At 53.5% G+C, this 20465-nt stretch overlaps 1 protein-coding gene across 1 annotated transcript; it reads left to right on the forward strand.

Moving 5' to 3' along the window:
- Window positions 1-6432: 6432 nt before the first annotated feature.
- LOC147415307 (uncharacterized) lies at window positions 6433-20173 on the forward strand. The gene is made up of 8 exons (XM_086468622.1): window positions 6433-6563; window positions 11185-11349; window positions 12755-12903; window positions 13267-13362; window positions 14639-14716; window positions 17592-17663; window positions 18332-18396; window positions 19119-20173. Exons 1-7 carry the CDS (start codon window positions 6433-6435, stop codon window positions 18379-18381), a joined length of 741 nt encoding a protein of 246 aa, XP_086324748.1. The 3' UTR covers window positions 18382-18396; window positions 19119-20173.
- The last annotated feature ends 292 nt before the right edge of the window (window positions 20174-20465 follow it).

Raw genomic sequence — 20465 nt, forward strand, 5'->3', positions numbered from 1 at the left:
TTGCCCCTCTTGTGCATCCCAGGCCCTACGTGCCCCTCCTCTGACCCTCTCTCTTTCCCATGCTGCTGTGATTTTTGGGTTTTTTTGGGGTTTTTTTGTTTTTTTCTCCCCTGTACCTCTCCTTTTTTCTCTATTCTTGTGTCCTGCTCCCTTTCCCTCTTTTTTTTTATCCTCTGTGTCTGTCTTCTAGCCCATTGCTGTTTTTCCGGTTTCCATCTCTTTGTCCCGATCTGCATCTGTCTCTATTTTCCTCACAATACCTCTGGCCTGTTCCCTGGCATTCCTTTTCTCTTTGCATGTGTACGAGCCACTCTGTGTCCCTGCTTTCCTACCTCTCTGTCCCTTATTCCTTCTCTTTCTCTCTCTATCCCACTTTGTCTCGTTCACTGTCACAGTTTTTTAAATTCTTTTGTTCTGTATCTCACTGTCCCCATCCTCCCTCCTGTTCATCTCTTACTCTCTCTAACCCTTTGTGGTGCTCCCTGCCCTTTTTTCCTCCTCCATCCCTCTACAGGGCTCCTAATACCTCTTTCTTTCTCCAACCCCCTGTGCTTCTCACAGCCTCTGTCTGTCTTTCTCATTATTATTCTTGTCTGTCACTCTGCTTTGCTTCTTGTCCCATAATTTCTTCCTATATCCCTTCATTCTGCTCCCTGCCCATACTCGTGTTCCTCTCTGTCCTGTTGACCACCCCAGGTTTTTTTTCTTTATCTCCATCCTGCTGTGGCTACCCTGATTTTTCTTTCTGCCCTGCTCCCTGTCTCTCTTTCTGTCTCTTTTTCTCTGTCCCTGCTGCTTTTTTCTCCATCTCTGTCCAGACCCCTTCCTTTTTTTTTCCCCTTGCTGTCCCTCTGCTCTGCTTCTTCTCACTATCTTTTCTGTCTTTCTGTCCTATTCTCTCTCCCATCTTTTCTAACTGTATCCCCCTGTCCAGCTAGCTGTCCCTTCTTTCTCTCTTCCTCCGTACTTTTTTCTTTCTCTGTATTTCTCTTCCACTGCTTATCACAGATCGTTTTTAACTCCAATGCTGACATGCTCTCTGTCCCTTTTTTCTGTCATTCCGTCATGCTCCCTGTGTCTTATTTCTTAATTCTTCCATCTCTGTCCTGCAGCGCGTGACTATTTTTTAACCTGTTCCGTTTCTTTGTCCTGCTCCCTGTCCTTTTTTCTCTTTCCCTTTGTTCTGCTCCCATCCTTTTCCCCTTGCTCCATCTCTCTGTCCTGCTCCCTACCCCCCCATCTTTCTCTGTTTCTCTGTCCTTCTCCTTGTCTTTACCCCATTTCTCTGTCCTGTTTCCTCTTAATTTTTTTTTGTTCTCTGTCACGCTGTCCTGCTTCCTGTCCCTGTTTTTTTCTCACTCCGTCTCTGTCCTGCAGCCCAGTGCTGGTTTTTCCTTCTCCATCTACCTGTCCTGCTGCCCATCCTAGGCTTTTCCCCCTCCATCTCCATCCTGCTCCTTGTCTCTTGTTTTTGCCTGTGTTTCACTTTGTCCTGCCTCCCTGTCCCTTTTTTTCCTCTGAATATCACCTTGTCTTGCTCCCTGTCCTTGTCTTTCGCTGACAGTCTGCATCCTGCTCCTTGTCCTTCTTTTTCCCCGCCCTATCCCCCATCCTTCTTCCTGTCTTTCTTTTTTCTCTTTCTATCCTTCTGCCCCAATGCTTCTTTCTCCACCTCTGTCCCGCTCCCTGCCCCTTGTTTCCTCTCACTGTCCCTCTGTCCTTCTTCCTCTCCCTGGTTATTCTGCTGTTATCCCTCTGTCCTGCTGCCTGTCTCATTGTTTCTAGTAATATCTCCTTGTCCAGCTAGCTGTCCCCTTTTGCCTTTCTCTCTTCTTTAGTCTGGCCCTACTTTTTCTATCATTCTTTCCACTTCCCTGTACCCTTCTCTCTGCAATCTTGTCTCCCACTCCCTATGCCTCTCTGTATCCCACCGTCCTGGTCCCTGTCCCTCTCTTTGCCTCTCTGTCCCTCTGTCCGTGTTCTTGTCCCTGTTTTTTCTTTCTCCATTTCTCTGTCCTGCTGCCCATCTCTGTCCTGTTCCCTTTCTAGTATTTTTCCTCTTTGGTTACTCTTTTCTTCCTGCCCCTACTTTTATCCCTCTGTCCTGCTCTGTTTTCCCTCCCTCTCACTCTCCCAGGGTCTTGCCATGTGTTACCTCTCCTTCTCCCTGTTGATTTTTTTCCTCTTGCTTTATCCCCCTGTCCAGCTCCCTAGAAGTACTTTTTTTTAATTCTCTGTATTTCTGTTCTCCTGTCCATCACTATTCTTTCATTCTCCATCTCTCTCTTTCCCCCCATTCTTCCCTTTCTCTCTGTCATTCTTTCCTCTTCCCTGTACCTCTGCTTTTCTGTGTCCTTGCATCTCCCTCCCTCCCTCCCGCCGTCCTCCTATCACACTGTCCTGCTCCCCTTCCCTCTGTTTTTCTTTCTACTCTTCTGATGTGTGTGTGTCCCAGGCCCCCCTTTGAGGTGCCATGGTCTTTCTCTTACGTTCTTCTGTCATTCTCCTCTTGCTCTTTTTTTCTCTCTTCCTCTATCCTGCTGCCCATCACTATTTTTTCTTCCGCCATCTCTTTGTCCTGCTCCCTGTCCTTATCAGTCTTTCTCTTTGTTCTGCCTCCAGTCTTTCTTTGTTTTCTCCATCTCTGTACTTTTCCCTGTACCTTTTTCTCTCTGCTCCTCAGTCCTTCTCCCTTGTCTTATTTTTCTCTTTCTGCCCTCTCTCTCTTTCTCTGTGACCCTCTGTGCTGTTCCCTTTCTTTTCTTTCTCTGGTTATCTGTTGTCTTACCTGTCCCTCTCTCTCGATCCTGTTCCCTATCCCTAACATTTATTGCTTCACCTCTCTGTCCTGCTCTCTGTACCTGTTTTTTCTTGTGCTCTACCTCTCTGTCATTCTCTCATTTGCTCTCTATCTCAGCATCCTTCTCCCTGTCCTCCCACTCTTTTGCAGCATCCCACTTTCTGGCTCCTTGTCCCTCACCTGTTTTCTATATCCCTATATCTCTCCTCCTGTCTTTCCTTGTCCCTCTGGCCTGCTACCCATCACTGTCTTTTTTTTCCTTTTTCTGTCTCTCTGCCTTGGTCCTGTCACTCTCCTTTCTCTGTCTCTAATGTTTCTTTCTCTGTCTCTGCCCCATTCCCATTCCCTGTCCCCTTTCTCTTTTTCTCTGTCCTCCATCCTCCACCTAACTTTATTGTCTGTATATCTCTATACAGCCGGACCCACCGTTTCTTGCTATATCCCCCTGTCCAGCTCGCTGTCCCATTATTCTCCTCTGTCCTGCTCCCTGGCCTTTTTTCTCGTCCTGGCCCTCGGGGCCCGGTCACCCCCCTTGTCCATCCTGGTCCCTCACTGTCCCTCCCCGGCCCTCTCTCTTTTCCACACTGCTGTGATGATTTATTTTTGTGCTCCCCTGTACCTCCTTTTTCCATCTCGCTTTGATTGGCGCTCTGTCCCCATCTTTTAGGTGCTCCTAATCATGTTGTGATTCTGTTTCTTTCTCCACGTCTCCTTTCCCAGCTCCCTATTCTTCACTTTTAATTCCTCCCTCTCTGTCTTGTTGCCCCTTGGGTTCCCCCTCTTTCTCCATCTCTCTCTTTCTTGCTTCCCAGCCCTGTTTTTAAATGCCTCTGTCTCTCTCACATAGCCTGTCACTTTTTTATTTTCTCCATCTATGTCCATCTCACTGCCACATTTTTTAATTCTCCCTCTCTGCCCTGTAACCTGCTGCTATTTTTGCCTTTCTCTGTGCGGGTCCCTGTCCCTATTGATTGATTCCTCCCTATTTTTCAATTTCTTCTTTCTCCATTTCTCTGTCCAGCTCTGGATCCCGATTTTTTTAATTCCTCTTTCTCTTCCCTGTAGCCTGTCTTTTTTTTTTTTTTTTTTTTTTTCTTTCTCCCATTCCTTATCCAACTTCCCCCAGCACCCTGGCTCCCTGTCCTTATGTTTTAATTCCCTCTCTGTCCAGGTACCTGTCCCTGTATATTAATTCCTCCCTCTTCTTGCATCCACTGCTATTCCCTGCTATCTCCATCTGTTTCTGTCTGGCTCCCTGTCCTATTTTTAATTCCTCCCTCTGTCCCCCATAGCTTGTCTGGATTTTCCCCTTGATCTCTCTGTCTTTCTGGCTCCCTCTCTCTGTGTTTTCATTCCACTTTCTCTGTCCCATAGCCCCACACTATTTGTCTGTCTCTCCAGCTCTCTGTCCAGCTCTCTGCTGCTATGCTGCTTTTTTTATTGTTCCTCCCTGTCTGTCTTGTAACCCATCACTCATTTTTTTTCTTCTTTCTCCATGGCTCTGTGCAGCTCACAGTCCCTGTTCCTTAGTTCCTCCCTCTTCCCTGTAGCCCGCTGCTATTTTTTTCCATTCGCCATCATGCTCTGTCTGGTCCTCTGTCCCTGTTTATCAGTTCCTCCCTCTCTGCCCTGTGGCCCATCGCTTTTCCCCATTTTATTTCTGCCTCTCTCGCTGTCTGGCTCCCTGTCTCTAGTTTTTGAATTCCTCCCTCTCTGCCGGGTTGTGATCTTTTGCCTTTCTCCATCTCTCTCTGGTCAGCTCTCTGTCTATTCCTCCCTCTCTGCCCCGTAGCCCGTTGCCTTTGTCCCTTCATCTCATTGTCTCTGGCTCCCCGATGACCATATTTTAGAATTCCCTCCCCTCTTCTTTCTGTACACGTTGCTATTCTTTTTGCTCTCCAGCGCCCTCTTTTTCTGGCTCCCTGTCCCTGTTTCTTAATTCTTCCCTCTCTGCCCTGTAGTTTGTTTTGTGTCCCCCTGCCCCTTCCCTTTCCTCCATTGTTCACTGTCCCCATTCCCTGCCCCCGTTGTTTCATCCTCCCTCTCTGCCCTATTCTTTGTGACTTTTTTGTCTTTCTCAATCTCTCTCTGTTCTGCTCTTCCTTCCTCGTTCTCTGTCCTGCTGCCTGTTCCAGGTTTTTTCAGCATCTCCATTCTGCTCCCCATCCTTTGTTGGTCTCTTTCCTGCTCCCTCTCCCTCTTTCCAATGCCTGTCTTCCCTCTCTGCTTCTTTCTTTGTCGGGCTAAGTGTCCCCGTCCTTCTTTTGCTGTCTCGTTCCCTGCCTCGTGCTTTCTCACTACACCCCCTGTCCAGATGGCTGCCACTTTGCTCCTCTCTCCTAGTGTCCTGCAGCCTGCTCCTCACTTTTGGTGGTGGTGTGGTTTAACTCTACCTGGCAGCTGAGCCTCAGGCAGCCGCTCACTCATCCACTCCAGTGGGACGGGGAAAAGAATCAGAAGAGTAAAAATGAGAAGACTCCTGGGTTGAGATGAAGACAGTTTAATACGTAAAGCAACAGCTGCGTGCGCAAGCCAAGAAGAACAAAACAAGGAATTCATTCGCCACCTCCCATCGGCAGGCAGGCGTTCAGCCCTCTCCAGGAGAGCGGGGCTCCATTACGCATAACGGTTACTTGGGGAGACAAATGCCATCACTCCGAACGTCCCCCGCTTCCTCCTTCCCCCAGCTTTATATGCTGAGCATGATGTCATGTGGTATGGAACATCCCTTTGGTCAGTTGGAGTCGGCTGTCCCAGCTTTGGCCCTCCCAGCTTCTTTTGCACCCCCAGCCTGCTCGCTGGTGGGGCGGGGTGAGAAGCAGGAAAGGCCTTGGCTCTGTGTAAGCACTGCTCAGTAGTGACAAAAACATTTCTGCCTCATCAACACTGTTTTCAGCACAAAGCCAAAATGCTATGAAGAAAATTAACTCTGTCCCAGACAAAACCAACACAAGTGGCCTCAACCTCTGTCCAGCAAGCCATTGCTCCAGGAGCCGACCGACCAACTATCTATTCCCTGCCAGGCTGATGAGCATGGCTCTGGGAACAGCTGCCGAGGTATCCCAGGGGCAGGCCCTGAGCCCCGGAGCAGACTTGCTCCTGGGGCTTGTTACATGCATGACTGAACACACACTTGCTGTCTCCTTGGCCCTCCCGGCTCCATTTGCAGCCTCTCTGCAGCAGGTGAGGGGCTGTGAGGGAGCCCAGGGGAGGAGGTGACACACGGGGGGTCTGGCAATGGCCCCCTGCTCCTGCAGGGCTCCAGGTGTGGGCTGGAGGAGCCCCAGGTGGGGGCAGTGAGGGTGATGGTGACAGCTCCTCCCCAGGAAGGGGTGGCTGCTGGTGGAGGGGCTGCTGCCCTGCCCCATGGAGGAGCCAGCGTGAGCCACAGGAGGAGCGGAGCTGTCGCTGTGTCACCGGGCAGTGGCTGCACCAAGGGAGAAGGTGAGCAGGGACCGGGTGATCGACCAGCGAGTCGCAGGGAAAGCCCCGAGGAGGGCAGTGGAGTCTGCCCAGAGCTGCACTGGGGAGCATGGGGCTCTGCTCGAGGCTCAGCGGGTTTTCAGGTGCAGCAGTGTCACGGGGGGAAATGGTGTCCCCGCAGGCTCAGAGATTGGGATTGCCCTTGCGGCATGGCGGGAGCTGCGGGCATGGGGCACGGGGGTGCTGGGTGGCCACGTTTGTTCCTGAGGCATGCCGGTAACGGCGATGCGGTGCTGCGGTGGGCGTCCACCATCGCTGACTGGCTCAGCCTCGGCCAGAGGCAGGTCGGGCTAGAAGCCACTTACAGCTGGTTCTGTTAAGGTAGCCTGTGTGGTCTTGCTAGGAATGAGTCATAATCCCATATTGGCTTTTTTTTTTTTTTTTTAACTAGGAAACTAAAGCACACAACTTTCGATAATAACATTGTTACTGCATTTAGGAAGCTACTTTCCCACACTATTTCATAAGAACATCTGTCTATTCCCATTACACCCCAGAAAAATTCAGTTGAATTCTGTACCCTGTCACATTGCTGATGCAATAGATGTAATTGCAGCAGAAGGGCAGGTACGGTCATTTCCAGTGTGGATAGCTTCTCTTTGGTGCTTTGCACCCCACAAACTGAAGGTGGATGAGAAAACTGCTGCTCCTCCGGCCGCCTTTAGGTGTGGCGGTTGGCCCCGCTCCGTTCCCAGGGGATTGCGGGAAGGACAGTGGGCATGTGAGCCCCGGGCTGTTCTCAGGGAGCTCATTCTGCTCTGGGGCTGCTGTGGTGTGGGTGCTCTGCTGGTGCTGCTGGTGGTGGCAACTCTGCAGCTGGCTGGGTGTGCAGGCGCTGGCCTTTGGTCATGGAGAGAAGTGGAGGTGTCCAAGGCAAGAGCTTCGCCTTTCCTGGTTGCCTGCGGAGCACCATGTTGTCCCTAGAACCGTTGCTGCTTGCGGCAGGCCCCTTGTAGTTTATTAGCACCAAGGCTTTGCTTATTTTGTGGGCCGCTAGCAGTGCCCAGAGCCTGTGAGATGACAGGAGGTAGGAGAAGGTGAGGCGGCTGTCAGCTGCCGGTAGCGCTTCTGTGATGGGTGCTTGAGAAGGGGCAAAAATTGCTGTGCAGAAGCTGCGATAGAGACATTGCGTGTGTGAAACAGCCCTGCAGTGACCAGAGTCAGCAAAGGAGGGAGAGGAGCAGAGGTTCACCCTCAGCCTGTGCTGCAGGCCACGGTTGTCCCATGAAGGTCCACGGTGGAGGAGACATGCACCTGCAGTCTGCGGAGGACCCCACGCCAGAGCAGGCGCATGTGCCTGAAGGAAGCTGTGACCCCGTGGAGAGCCTGCGTTGCAGCAGGCTGCTGTCGGCACCTGTGGCCCCCTGGGAAGGACCCTGCACTGGAGCAGAAGAAGAGCCTGAGGAGGAAGGAGTGGCAGAGACAACATGTGATGGACTGACCACAACCCCCGTGCCCCTGTGTTGCACAGGGGGAGGAGGTAGGGAAGGCGGGAGTGAAGATGAGCCCAGGAAAAGAGAGAGGGATGGGGGGAAGGTGTTTTAGATTTGTTCTTTATCGTTGTCCTACGATTTTGATAATGTATAATTTATTTTGATAATAATAAATACTTTGACAGTATATTAAATTGATTTCCCTGAGTTGAGTCTGTTCTGTCTGTGGCAGTAGTTGGTGAGCGATCTTTGTCCTTGCCTTGATCCACCAGCTTTGTTCTGTTTTCTCCCCCAGTCCAGTTGAGGAAGGGGAGCGATAGAGCCGCTCGCTGGGCACCCGGCAGCCAGTCAAGGTCGACCCACCACAGTTTGCTTCTCTCGGGCGGCCTGTTACTATTTTTTCATTTTTGCTTACGTTTCTTGTATCCCATTGCTTTTGAAACTCTTTCTTCATCCCTATTTTTTAAATTCTTGCATATGTTTCAAAATTTCCTTGTATGTTTCCCTATGTCCATCTCCCAGTCTTTAGTTCTTAATTCTTCCCTCTGTGTCCTGTACCCGATCATTTCTTCAGTTTTTCTTCCTCCGTCTTTGTCTCCCTGTCCTTCTGTGTTAGTTCTTGCCTGTGTTTCTTGTACCCTGTTGCTTTTTTAAATACTCATTCCTCTACTTCTATTTGGCTCCCTGTTTCTGTTTTTTATTTCTTGGCTATGTTCCTTTTCCCCTGTTGCTTTAGAATTTTTCCCCATCCCTGTCTTGTTTCTGTCTTGCTGGTCCCTTCTGCCTCACTCACTGTCTCTGATTTGTGCCTCCGTCTCTCTGTCCCTGTGTTTTTGTGTGCAAACGCTCAGCTCTCCTCTCTCTACGCTGGTTTCCTGCTCCCCATCTCTCTCTTGTTCGCAGTGTCCCATTTTTCAGGCTCCCTCTCCCTCTTTCTTAATGCTTTCCTGTATTTCTTGTAACCTGTTGCATTTCAATTTCTCTTTTTATGTTTCCTTCTCTCTGGTGTCCTGTTCCTCTTTTTTTAATTCCTCCCTCTGTCCTCTACACTGTCACTTTTAAAATTTTCTTTCTTGGTATCCTTCTATCCATATCCATGTCTTATTTTTTAAATATTTGTTTCTTTCTTGTATCCTGTTGCTTTTTAAATGTTCTGTCTCTGTTTTAGTTTTCTGTTGCTATTTTTTAGACATTTTCCGTTTGTTTCCCTTTTCACTTTTAAGCAAAAAATACTGCTTTTAAGATGTTCTTTCTGTGTCTGCTTTTTGCCTTTTAATGTCTGGTTTTAATTATTTCCTCTTGGTTTTCATGTTTAGATTTTCTTTTTACTTCTCCATTTTAGTTTGCTTTTGGCACTTAATTTTTTTCCTCGTTTCCCTAGTCACCCTTGCTTTTAAAATTCTCTGTCTACTTTTATCTCATTCACTTGTCTGTCTCTTGCTGCCTTTTCTTTTGTTTCTTGTATCTCCTTAGCGCCCTCGCTTTTTCAGTTTTCTTTCTACATCTGTTTTAGTTCCCTGTGCCTATTTCATAATTTTTCCTTCATTTCCCTAATCCAAATTGCATATTAAATGTGTTTTCCTGTGCCTGTTTTTATTCTTTGCTGGTTTTTAATTGTCTTGTTTCTCATTAGTGCTGTTGCTTTTCAAATTTTATTTCTAAACGTTTAAGCTTACTGTCCGTATTTCATAATTTTCCCTTTGTTTCCCTAATACCTAATTCTTTCTACGCCTACCGTTACTCCTTTGCTGTATTTTACTATTTCTTGTCTTTCCTTAGTGCCCTTGTAGTCAAATTTTTCTCTATCTCTATTTTACTTCGCCATTGCTGCTTGTTGCGAAAACGAGGAAATCAATCCGGTCTTGTGTGACCGGCACCAAATATGCAACAGACACAAATCGGGAGACAAATCGTAATCGTTTATTTACAGCAACATTTACAGGTTCTTTTGGGTTGCCGGTGATAAATTAAAAGCTACAGGTATGATACAAGGTTTGTCACTAATATAACACCACCACCACCACACACCATACGCACACTAACAACTTGCCTGCTGTAGGCCTGGCCGCCTGGCAAATAGACAAGCCCATCGAACAGGGATACAGTGGGACAAGAGGCAGTAAAGTCACGACAAACAAGAAGCAAGGATACACTCAGGAAAGCACAGAAATGCACCTGAGGAGAAAATGTGAAATACACACAGGGAGGACAAGTATATCTCTCAGTGGTAGCTGAGGTAAATAATCTTATCCACACGGTATCCTGAGTGGCGGGGATGGAGGAGGAGTGAATTCGTCAATCCATCCGGTCGTCAATATGGTTCTGAGTTGATCCTGTCTCGATTTTGGGGCCGAAATTGGACTGATATTTATACTCGAATTTTTACATGACATCACCAGGGTATACGTGTGGGTGGGGATGACTACAGACAATCTTAATCGCTTTTGTTAATGCCACGAAGTCCGTTCATGGGTGGAGGTAGTGGCTCCCTTTTGTTTAGGACAAAGAACAGGGGACTGGGACCATGAGGCCTCTGCCCCATCTCACACTCCTCCACATAACACCAGACATCAATCTCGTGACGGTTGACCCCTGCCCAGTGCTTCCACCTCGCCCAATGCTGAATTTCATGTTTCCAGGCATGCAGCTACATGGTGCACGTGACTTGGACTTTTGGTTAACTTTGCGCTCTCTACGCTGTTTTCGAACTTTTAAAAGATTTTTCTGTCCTCGGAGACCGTAGGTGCTACCGCCCTCTCTGCTGCCACCCTGTGACCGAAGTGCGGTACTGCAGCCTGGAAACCGCGCATGCGCTTTGGTGGCGCGTTGCCGTCCTCTCTGCTGCCACCCTGTGACCAAGAAACGGTACTGCAGTCTTCAAAGCGCGCATGCGCTTTGGCTGCGCTTTGCGATGCTCTCTGCTGCCTCCATGCCACCAAGGGCTGGTACTGCAGCCCCGACCCGCGCATGCGCGGTGTCGCTCGCTGTTTCCACGCTGCCGTTCGTCCGCAGCGGCCATGCGACACCGCGGGGGCTGCCTGGCGCTGGCTGCTGCCTCCCGGTAGGGCAGCCCTGCTGCCGCTCCGCGGGCGCGGAGCCGGCGCTGCCCTTCCTCTCGTCGCCCCGTGCCCGAGGCGCGGTCCTGCAGCCCGGCGTTCGCGCGCCGGCTCGTCGTTGGTGGGCGGGGCAAGCGCGTGCCCGGCAGCAGCATGGAGGCGCGCTGGGGGAGGGCCGAGGCCACCGGTGAGGCGAGCGAGTCACCCCCTTCGGCGGGTGCGCGGGGTCTCCCGGTCGCCCGGCGGTGCTGTCCCGCTCCACACCCCCCCCCCGCCCCTGGTGTGCGTGCTTTTGCGCTGCCCCGCGGTGCTCCCGCCCGCCCCGGGATGTGTCTTCCCTGCTCCCCCCGCCCGGCAGGGGCGGGCTTTTTCGCATTCCCCCGCCCTGGTGGGCGCGTCTTCCTGCATCCAGTCGGCCCGCCGGAAGCGTCACTTCCGCCTTTCTCCCCGCCACCCCCGGCACGTCACTTCCTGTGTCCTGCACTCTGCAGTGCACCGCCCGGCAGTGCGAGTCACGGCAGGAGCGACGGTCGCTGAGCGTTGCGGGGCTGGGGCTGCGGCTCCACCGAGGCAGCGGGTGAGGGAGGACTGGGCGATCGGCCGGCGGGTCCCGGGGAAAGCCGTGAGGCGGGCGGCCAGGCCGGCGGGGCCCGTGTCGGGGGCGAGGAGCGGGGGGGCTGCGGCGGAGCCGCGACGTGTGGGAAGGAGCGGCGGGGGCTGCCTGGAGCCGGGCGGGGGGCAGCCGCGCCGTGTAGAGGGGGGCGGTGTCCCCGCAGAGCCGGAAGCCGGGCAGGCGCCTCTCGCGGCACGGCGGTCACGGGGCTCGGGGCTGCCGGGCGGCCCTGCCGGTGCGCCGGAGCGGGCCGGGCGGTGCTCGCGGTATCCGCGGCGGGGCCTGCTCGGTGCCGGGTAAAGGGGAGAGAAAGCGGCCGACCGGGGCTCCCGGGGACCCGGCCCGGCCCCTCGGGCAGAACCCTGCCCGGTCTTCTCGCCGCTGGCTGGCCGACCTGACCGGGCGGTTCCTGTTCCGCCGCCTCTTCCCGGCGTCACGTTCCGCGTCCCGCGAGGGAGATCCCGCGCGGGCGGATGCGGTCGGTGCTCGGGCGATGGCCCGTGTGGGGCTGGGGGAGCGCGGAGGGGCCGGGGCGAGTGGAAGGGCCCCCCCGCCCCTCCCCACCCAACCCCGGGAAACGGCCCATCTGCTGCCGGGGCAGAAAAGCTGGGGACAAAGCGCCGTTAACGGAGCACGGCTCGTTCCCCGGGAGGTCCCTTGGGAGTCGGGAGTGGGTTTTTTTTCCGGGTCGAGGAACAGACTTTCCACTGTGATAAGTGCAGAGCTGCCTGTTGCCACCTTGAGCGTTTCTCTTCTCTTGGTTCACCCTGATTTTATGGGCGAGATGGAGGTGGCCTTTTATTTTTAGATTCCCAAGTACATTGTCAGTAACCTGTGGTGTCAGGACAGGGAACTTTTGAGCACCTAGATGCCGGTAGAAATGTAACCAAAGAAACAGGATGAAAAGTGATGTTTAAACTTGGTTTATAATCGATTTTGTTTGTCCTGTGGTTCAGTCCACTTTCTGTTTTCCGTTCCATGGAAGTCTAGGACATTTATGTTAAAAAAAAAAAAAAAAAAAGCTTGTCTTTCCAAAAAAGGACTAGTCCTTCGTAGGACTGAGGTGTAGACTTGGAGAGTCTCTTAAAGACGTGATCAGAATTAAAGCCAGATTTCACTTAATGTTGCTGCTGTTTGTCTTTGCTTTTATTACTGTCCCCACCACTCCGTAATGATTGGGAACTCCGAATCATTTTTTTTTCCTTTTTTCAATCCATAATGCCTTTCTCTCACACCACCCCCCACCCCCAGGACTGTAGAGTACAGACCCTACATTTAAAAGTTAGTTCATTTCTTCACAAACGTGGAAGTCCTTAGAATTGAGTTCTGATGATTGAAACCATGGAAATGACGCCTGTCTGTCTTACAGATCCAGAGTATTTCTGATCGTGTACCCTCACAGGCAAATGTTGTGGGGATACGGATCTTCTGCACTTCATCCTCCAGCAGGACAATACGCTGAGACGGGGATGAGCTGTGAAGGGGCAGTTTCGGCAAGGAGGCAGTTGACGAGGGCAGGTGGGTCGCTGTACTCTTTAAGGAAAGTATTCAGCTTGGGGTGTCTAGGGTGAGGAAACCCTGGCTCTTTGTAGGCTTGAGAAAAGGTGCGTAGTTATTTGTGTGGATCTAGGGAATGGAGTTCCGGTGATACTGAAGCTGCCAATGAGTCAGAAGGAAAAAAGAAAGGCAAAGAGCGCCCTGTTTTCTGTGAAAACCAAAATCTCTAGTGGCCTGTCTCAACAGCTGTACCAAAGACGATGCAAAATACTTTTTCCTCTACTCGGTTGTAGTCTTTGCAAACCTTCACTGAAATAGGAAGCTTTCGATTCGTAGCCCGCTTTATGCTAAAAGGTGGTTTGTTTTTTTTTCCTCTCTCAGCAGAATGTCAACTGGCACCATTTAACTGTGGTGACCCTTTCTTCTGCCCTGGAGGTACAAGACTGGTGGAAAGGATCCCGAGTGGCCTGCAAGGACAAGGTACGTCTGCCACGTGTGTCTGCATTTTTCCCTGGGTACTTGTAGCACGGACTTTAAAGTGAACGTGAAGAACGTGCCAGCTCTCCTTCTCTAGTTTTGATAGGAAGTACTTCAGCAGAAACACTCAAAATAAAATAAGGTCTGTTTGGGAGCACTTTGTGCCTGTGCGAAGCGTACTCCCCTCCGTTTATTTCCTCTTCCTGAGAGCGTGCGTAGCCTTCTGTTTTGTGCGCTTGCTGAGAAACGATTCTGTGAGAATCGTGTGGTACTGAAAGGGGAAAGAAACTGTGCGTCAGAGTTTGGGTGTTCTGAAGAAATCGACTTCTATTCCAGATAAAAGCTTTCTGCTTTTTCAGTCATTAAGTGTTTAAAATATCTCATAGGGGTGCGTGAAAACCTGACTGAGATACTGACATCTGTACTAAGAGCAATCAAGGTTGTGGGTTGGGGTTTTTGTTGTGTTGTGTTGTTTTGTTTTGTTGTTTGGGGTTTTTTTGCTTGTTTGGTGGGGTTTTTTCCCCCCACCTCTCTCTGGCAAATTTTCCAGCGCCGTTTGGTAGCCTTAAGCATTGCAGCACTGGGTATTTGATTTCTGCATTGTGTTGTCATCCCTGTCCGTCATCGTCCTGTCCGTGCCGCCCCGCCCCCCCCCCCCCCAAATAATATGGGGATCTCTTATCTTACTAATTTTTTATAAGTTTCATTTCTGATAGGAAAAAAAAAACCAAACAGTTCATGTTGTGTAATATACAAATGGACTTGCCTTGTTTAAACTGTAACCGCCCGAGAGCTTCAGGGTACGATTGATGAGGGTGTTTAAGCAATTCGATATTTCTTCTATGTGTTTAAAAAGAGAGGCTGTTGAATGTTATGGGTGTTTTTCCTCATATTTGGAGGGAGCACTCTGAAGTACTTTATTTCTGTCTGGTTTTCAATGGCGCGTTTCCCTGGCCATTGGGTGTCATCTCTCCTGGGCGGTGCAGCTGCCCAGATGTCCCTCCTAATGGTGTAATGCACAAGAAACCCCCCAGTCGGATGGGAACGGTCTATTTTGGAGACAAGTGATTTAATAGTATCTGCTTGCAGCTGGGTGAGTGCAGTTAACGCAAACATCAAATCAAATACTTTTGTAGCGTAAGCATTTTTGTTGGATGTACATGAACATCCACGTGCCTTTTTGGTATAAAGTGAACGACTGAGATTTGTTCTTTCTTTAAAGAAAGTTTTAAAACTGACTTTATCATTTTTATTTAAAGTTTTACAATTCACTCTGCAGATTTATTGACTGAGCGAGACGTGCAGCAGCAGCGGTGGTGGCGCAAGGGCTGTAGCTGTTGCGGTGAGTCTGATGACGGTACGAGGTCTTCCTGTGGTCTCACGGGGGGGGTTATCTCCCCCCAGGGGTGCTGTGAGAAAGGGATGAGACGTTTTCCAGCACCATCAAGCGTGTTTGCTTTTATGCTGTGAATGCATTCAAAATTGTATTGATGAGTCTTAATATTGATATTTTTTTTTTTTTTTTTGAGCGTACCGATGGCTCTGGCTTTGAACAGACATGTTGTATTTTGAGCTGACCTCCTTTAGCTCAGCTACTATCCTATCCCTCATTCTCACTGAATTCCTCTGCTTACTCCTGCATTACTTTTCTGATATGCTGAGCCATAATTTGGGATTTGTGTTCTTGAGCTGCCGTGTTGTCTGGTGCTGCTCGGCAGCTCCCCCCGCCCAGGTTTGCCTGGGGGCCGCTCAGCGTGCTCGCCCGGCGGTGCCAGCCCTGCGGCCGGAGGGTCCTGGCTCTGTCTCCAGCGGGGACCCGCGGGTGCTGCAGCCGGGGCTGTCCGGTGCAGAGAGTCCGGGGCCCAGAGGGTCTCCTCCCCGCTGTTCTGCCCCCCTCCCCCCGCACATCCCTGCCCCCCCCCCCCCAAGTGATTCCCACGGAGATGTTGCCGCATGCGAGGTTTTTGCGGGACGTGCCCCCCGAACCCCCTGCCCTCCGACCTTGTGCCCCCTCCGCCCCGCCACGCTCGGCACCGCCCTCCCGCCGCCCCTCTGCTTCCGGACCTCGGGTGCCGCCTGCACCCCCCGACTTGCCCCTCGCCCCCAGCCCAAGCTCAGACCCGCCCCTTCCCTGCCCCGCCCCGCCGGGGGCGTGTCCTCCCGCCCCAGGGGCGCGGCGCCGAGTGCGCGGGGCTGCAGCGCCGGGGCCGCCCCGGGCACGCGCCGCCCGGCGGGCGCTGCTGCCGCGCGGCTGAAGCGCGATCCCGCAGCGCGGCGGGCGCGCCGTCGGCGGCGGGCGCGCGCGCGGTGCGCGGGTGTAGCATGGCGGCGGATGAGGGCCGAGGCCGGCGGTGAGGCGAGCGAGCACTTTCGGCGGGTGCGGGGGTCTCTGCTGGCCCCTGGGGGCGGCGGGACGGGAAGCCTCAAAGCCCGTGCTGCGGCGGGTTGCCGGTCTGCTCGGGGCGAGCCAGGTCAGGGCAGCCCCGGGGAGCTCCCGGGAGCTGGAGGGAGGGAAGAGGGGAAGGAGGCGGACGCCTCTCCAGGCACCGGGTGCCTTCCCAACTCACCAGAGCTCCCCTTGAGCCTCCCCCGGCCCCACTCGCCCCGTGCAGCTGCCCCCAGCTCCCGCACCTCCCCTGCAGCCTGTCTCGCAGCCCCAGGTCACCCTGTTGTGATGGCAGCAAGCTGGCCCTCGAATGCACTTGATTCTGCCTTAACGCGAATGCCATTAGCTGCAGTGCAGGGAAAAAGCGGCATCTCCAGAAGCTGCTGTGGAAGGAGGCGATTTGGCCGGGGATGATCTACGGTCAATCATGGTCACTGCTGCTTCTTTCTGTCTCCCAGAGGCTGCACTGAGGGCACAGTTGTCCCTTCCTCCCCTGGGGATGCTGTTGTCTGCTCCCACCTCACGCTTGCCTGGGTTGTCTCTGCCTGGCCTCACTCTCGTCGCGGCGTGGGAGCGAAAAGGGGTGGGTGGGGCGCTTGCTAGCTGTGGGCAGTGGACAGGAGCTGCTGCGGCTGAAGCTGGAGAGGCCAGAGAAAGGTAAAGAAGCCGGAGCTCTGGCCGGAGCTCTGTTGCTGCTCATGAGTTCCTCCCTCTCTGCCCTGTAGCCTGTTGTTTTTGTCCTTTCTCCGTCTTGCTTTCTCTGGCTCCCTGATGACGCTATTTTAATATTCCCTCCCTTCTTTTTGTATGCATCGCTATACTTTTTGCTCTCCAGCTTTTTTTTTGTTCTGGCTCCCCGTCCCTATTTCTTAATTCTTCCACCTGTAGTGTGTAGCTCTGTGGTTTGTACCATGTTGTTGTTCCCCCCAGCCCCGCCCCTTCCCTCCATCGTTGGCTGTCTTGGCTCCCTGTCCCTGTTGTTTCATCCTCCCTCTCTGCCCTGTTCTTTGTTGTCTTTCTCCATGTGTCTCGATCCAGCTTCCTGCCCCTGTTCTTCTTTCCTCCCTCTCTGTCATGCTGCCTGTCCCAGGTTTTTCCTGCGTCTCTGTCTTCCTTGGTCGGTCTCTGCCCTGCTCCCTTCTCCCTCTATCTGCTGCCTCTCTTCTTCTCTCCCTGCTGCTTCTTTCTCCACTTGTCGGGCTCTCTGTCCCTGTCCTTCGCTCACCATCCTGTTCCCTGCCTCACGTGCTCTCGCTGCACCCGCTACCTGCATGACTGAAGAAACATTCGCCGTCTCCTTTGACCTCCCGGCTGCGTTTGCAGTCCCTTCACAGCGGGCAAGGGGCTGTGAGGGAGCCCAGGGGAGGAGGTGCTGCGCTGCAGGGGTCGAGTGATGGCCCTCCGCTCCTGTGGCACGGCCCAGCCCTCGCCACAGCCGCTGCACGAGCTGTGGGCTCGTTGCCAGGGCCGCATGGCTGCCTGCGGGCGTCCGGCTCTGGCACCGTGCTCAGTGCTGCATCTGGTGAGCAGCAGGCCTCCTGCTGGCGGGCACCGCCAGTAACGGCAGCGCGATGCTGCAGGGCCTGTGAGATGGGGCCGCCGTGCCCGCTGCCGCCTCCCCGTGAGGAAAGGCCGCTGCTGCCCCCTGGGCACAGGGCTGGTGGGCGCGCTCTTTTCACCCGCCCGGCTCCCTGACCCCGTTTTCCTTGCACCGTGTCCCTCCAGGACTCTGTGTCCTTTCTTTATCTGTGTCTTCCCCTCTCTGTTCTTTTCCCGGTACCTCTTTTTCTCTGCTCCTTGGTTCCTCTCCCTCACCTTATTTTTCTCTTTCTGTTCCTCTGCCCAGCTCCCCATGGCTGTGTTTTCATTCTCCGTACCCGCTGCCCCAGCGTGGACTGCCGAGCGGTCCCAGGGAAGGGTGAGTGGATGGGCTCTGAGCCCCAGAGCAGGTGTGTTCCTGGCACTTAGATGGGTTTGCAAATAAACCCTCGCTCTGTCTCCTTTGTACTCACTGAGCGGCGGTCAGAGAGTCCAGGGGAGCAGGTACACAGCGGGGGTAAGGGGCCATGGCTGCAGCTGCGGGCTGGGGCCGGAGGAGCCCCGGAGGGAGCCAGCGAGGCTGATGGCGATGGCCGCTCTGTGTCACGGGGTCGCAGCCCCAGGGGATGGTGCTGCTAGGGCACGCCTACCCAAGAGTGCCGACAGCAGATGTCAGGCCCCGTCAGGGCAGCTCCCAGGGATTTTGTGAGCTGGTGGAGAGGAAGGAGGAAGAGGGGCAGTTGGCTGCCTCCGGGCACCTGGAGGCCTTCCCACCCCCTGGAAAAGTGCTCCAGCCTGCGCACCCCATGCAGCTGCCCACAGCTCCAGCACCTGTCCCGTAGCCCCTGACCACCCCAGACCCTGCCCTCGCAGCAGCAAGCTGACCTGCAAACGTGCTTTAATGCCCCGTAAGCGCGGGTGCCGTTGGCAATGGTCTGGGGCAGGAGGGGGCGTCCCCGGGAGCTCCTGCAGAAGGAGGGGTTCCTGCCTGGGGAAAGGGGTGGCCGTCGCTGTGGACAACAGTTGGCCGTTCTTTGTGTCTCCCAGGGGCAGCGCTGAGGACTTGGTTGCCAGTTCCTCCCTGGGGATGTTGCTGACTGCATCTGGCTCAGGTTTGTGTCCTTATTCTCCCAGTTAAAGTGGTTCCGTTAGTTTAATTCCCTGCCCGGTCACGTTGCTGGTGCCGCAGATGCAGTAGAAGAGCAGGTGTCGGCCTTTGCGGTACAGGTCGCTGTCTTTGCTCAGCACTTTGTACCCCATGACACGGAGGCAGGTGAGGAAACTCCCCGCTGCTCCTCCAGCCGCCCTTGTGTCTGCTGGGGGTCGCCCCAGCCCCTTTCCCAGGGGGTTGCAGGAAGGGTGGTGAGCAGGGCCCCGGGTGTACGAGCCCTGGCCTCTGCACAGGGAGCCCGTTCTGCTCCGGGGCTGCTGCGGTGCGGGCGCTCCGCTGGTCCGGTCGCTGGCGGCAGCTCTTGGAGCCGGCTGGGCTGCGTGGGCGTCGGGGGTTTGCTCACGGCAAGCAGCAGAGGCGTCGGTGTGAGGGAAGAGTTTCGAGACCGGCCGAGGTTCGGCTGTAGGCATAGTAGGAAGTACCCTTGTATGCAGTTGTTTTTGTTGTTTCAGGCTGGCGGTTTTCCGCTGAGGGTTTGGGGGTGGCAAAATGGTTTAATAGCCTGCCTTTTTTTTTTTTTTTTTTTAAATTTTAGATGCATTGCATTTTTCTGGAATTTCTGACTATGGGAGATGGAACCTTGTTTTTTTTCCCCACCGTTTTTACTGTGTGCTGTGTAAGTTGCTGATGTCTTGATCTACGCTCTTTTTTCTCTCTTAATAGGACTGATGGTGAGATTGTCCAGCGAGGGTTAAGGTGAGCATCTTGTACTCGCCTGTATACGGAGCTTGAGAGTTTCTTGAGAAGGCATCTTCCCCAGAACTTCTCAGAGAAGAGGGCCTGCGTTCTTTGCGCTGGTAACAGTCTCCAACCGGGGTCTGTCTTCTGTCGTAGGCCCGGGCACGTGAGCCTTCCCATTACTCCGTTTCTGACTTTTTCGTGACGCGCCCGATGAGACGTGTCGTAGTGCTGGTCACAGCAGTTACGTTTCCATGTTGTTTTTCACCTGTGTTGTGTTTAGCACCGGTTTCTGTGGTTGTAAGGTGCCTGTGTTAGATCTTTCAGCCGCCGTGGTTTTTCCGTCAGCTGACCGCCGCTGTGATTCCTTGAGGGGTTTAGTGGTAAGGAGGCGGTTGGTGGTGCTTGTTCCGTGTGCGCTATACTGCACATTAATGAGGTCTCGATGCTCCGGAGGTTTATTCTTTTGCGGTAGGCGGGCGCATCGGTAGCCGCACCGAGGGTCTCGTGCTCCTCGACTCACCGGGGTACCGCCGACCGAGCGCTCCCCGTCTCGCGTGAGAAGCTCCACACACAGATCTGTCCAGCACGTCTCGTGTCCGAGAAGGTGACGGGTGGTCCAGGATGCGCTGGGGTATCCGCTGTCGAGCGGTCTGTTCTCACGGAGCCCTCTTCTGGGACGACGACTTCTCCGCATCCTGTGGATGTTGGGTCTTGGGGCCCGGCTTCTCGCGCGTCCACCGTTGCGGTTGCGGCCGCGGCCGTATCTTTTCGTCAGGAGCCGTGGTGTTTGACTTCCGGGGTGGAAGGTGCTAAGGGTCGTACGCGTAGGGCCAGGTGTTGCTTTGGCTTTGGTTTTCTGTGATGGCTGGCTGGCTGTTGTTGGAGTCTAGAGGGTATTCCTACATGGAAAGGAGATCTCCGGAACCGTTAAGCTGTTGCTCCGCATCCGGGTGACTCGTTCGATGCCGTTTTCAGATGCAGTGAGACGAGCCGTGCACCAAAGGGTTAGAGGAGGGGCGGGGGAGCGGCCATAAGAAGGTGGGTCGGCACGCGGTGTCAGCGGGCAGATGCGGCCGATGGCTGTGTGAGCAGCTGACAGGTCTTGGTAGGTTTGTTGTATTCCAAAGGCACAAAGTAGCGAGCGAAGCGGGGTATCGGCACTGCGGGTGGCTGGGGCGAGGTGAGCTGGGACTGGTGGGCTGCAGCAGAGAAGTTACTTTTCAGGCGTTGTGTTGTTTGTGAAGTTTATAAGCATCCCTTATTGGTTGTGTTTTACAGGTGGTACCGGAGCCTCAACGCGGCAGCTGGCAGAGGTAGGGTGGGTGGGCG

This window comes from Leptosomus discolor, chromosome 7 (genome assembly GCF_034619465.1).
Source record: "Leptosomus discolor isolate bLepDis1 chromosome 7, bLepDis1.hap2, whole genome shotgun sequence".
NCBI classification, from domain to species: domain Eukaryota; kingdom Metazoa; phylum Chordata; class Aves; order Leptosomiformes; family Leptosomidae; genus Leptosomus; species Leptosomus discolor.

Coding starts and splice junctions, on each gene's coding strand:
- LOC147415307 (XM_086468622.1), top strand. CDS start 6,433: ATGGCGGGAGCTGCGGGCATGGGGCACGGGGGTGCTGGGTGGCCACGT. Junction 11,350..12,754: donor CGGCTCCACCGAGGCAGCGG/GTGAGGGAGGAC, acceptor TCTGTCTTACAG/ATCCAGAGTATTTCTGATCG. Junction 17,664..18,331: donor CCGAGCGGTCCCAGGGAAGG/GTGAGTGGATGG, acceptor TGTGTCTCCCAG/GGGCAGCGCTGAGGACTTGG.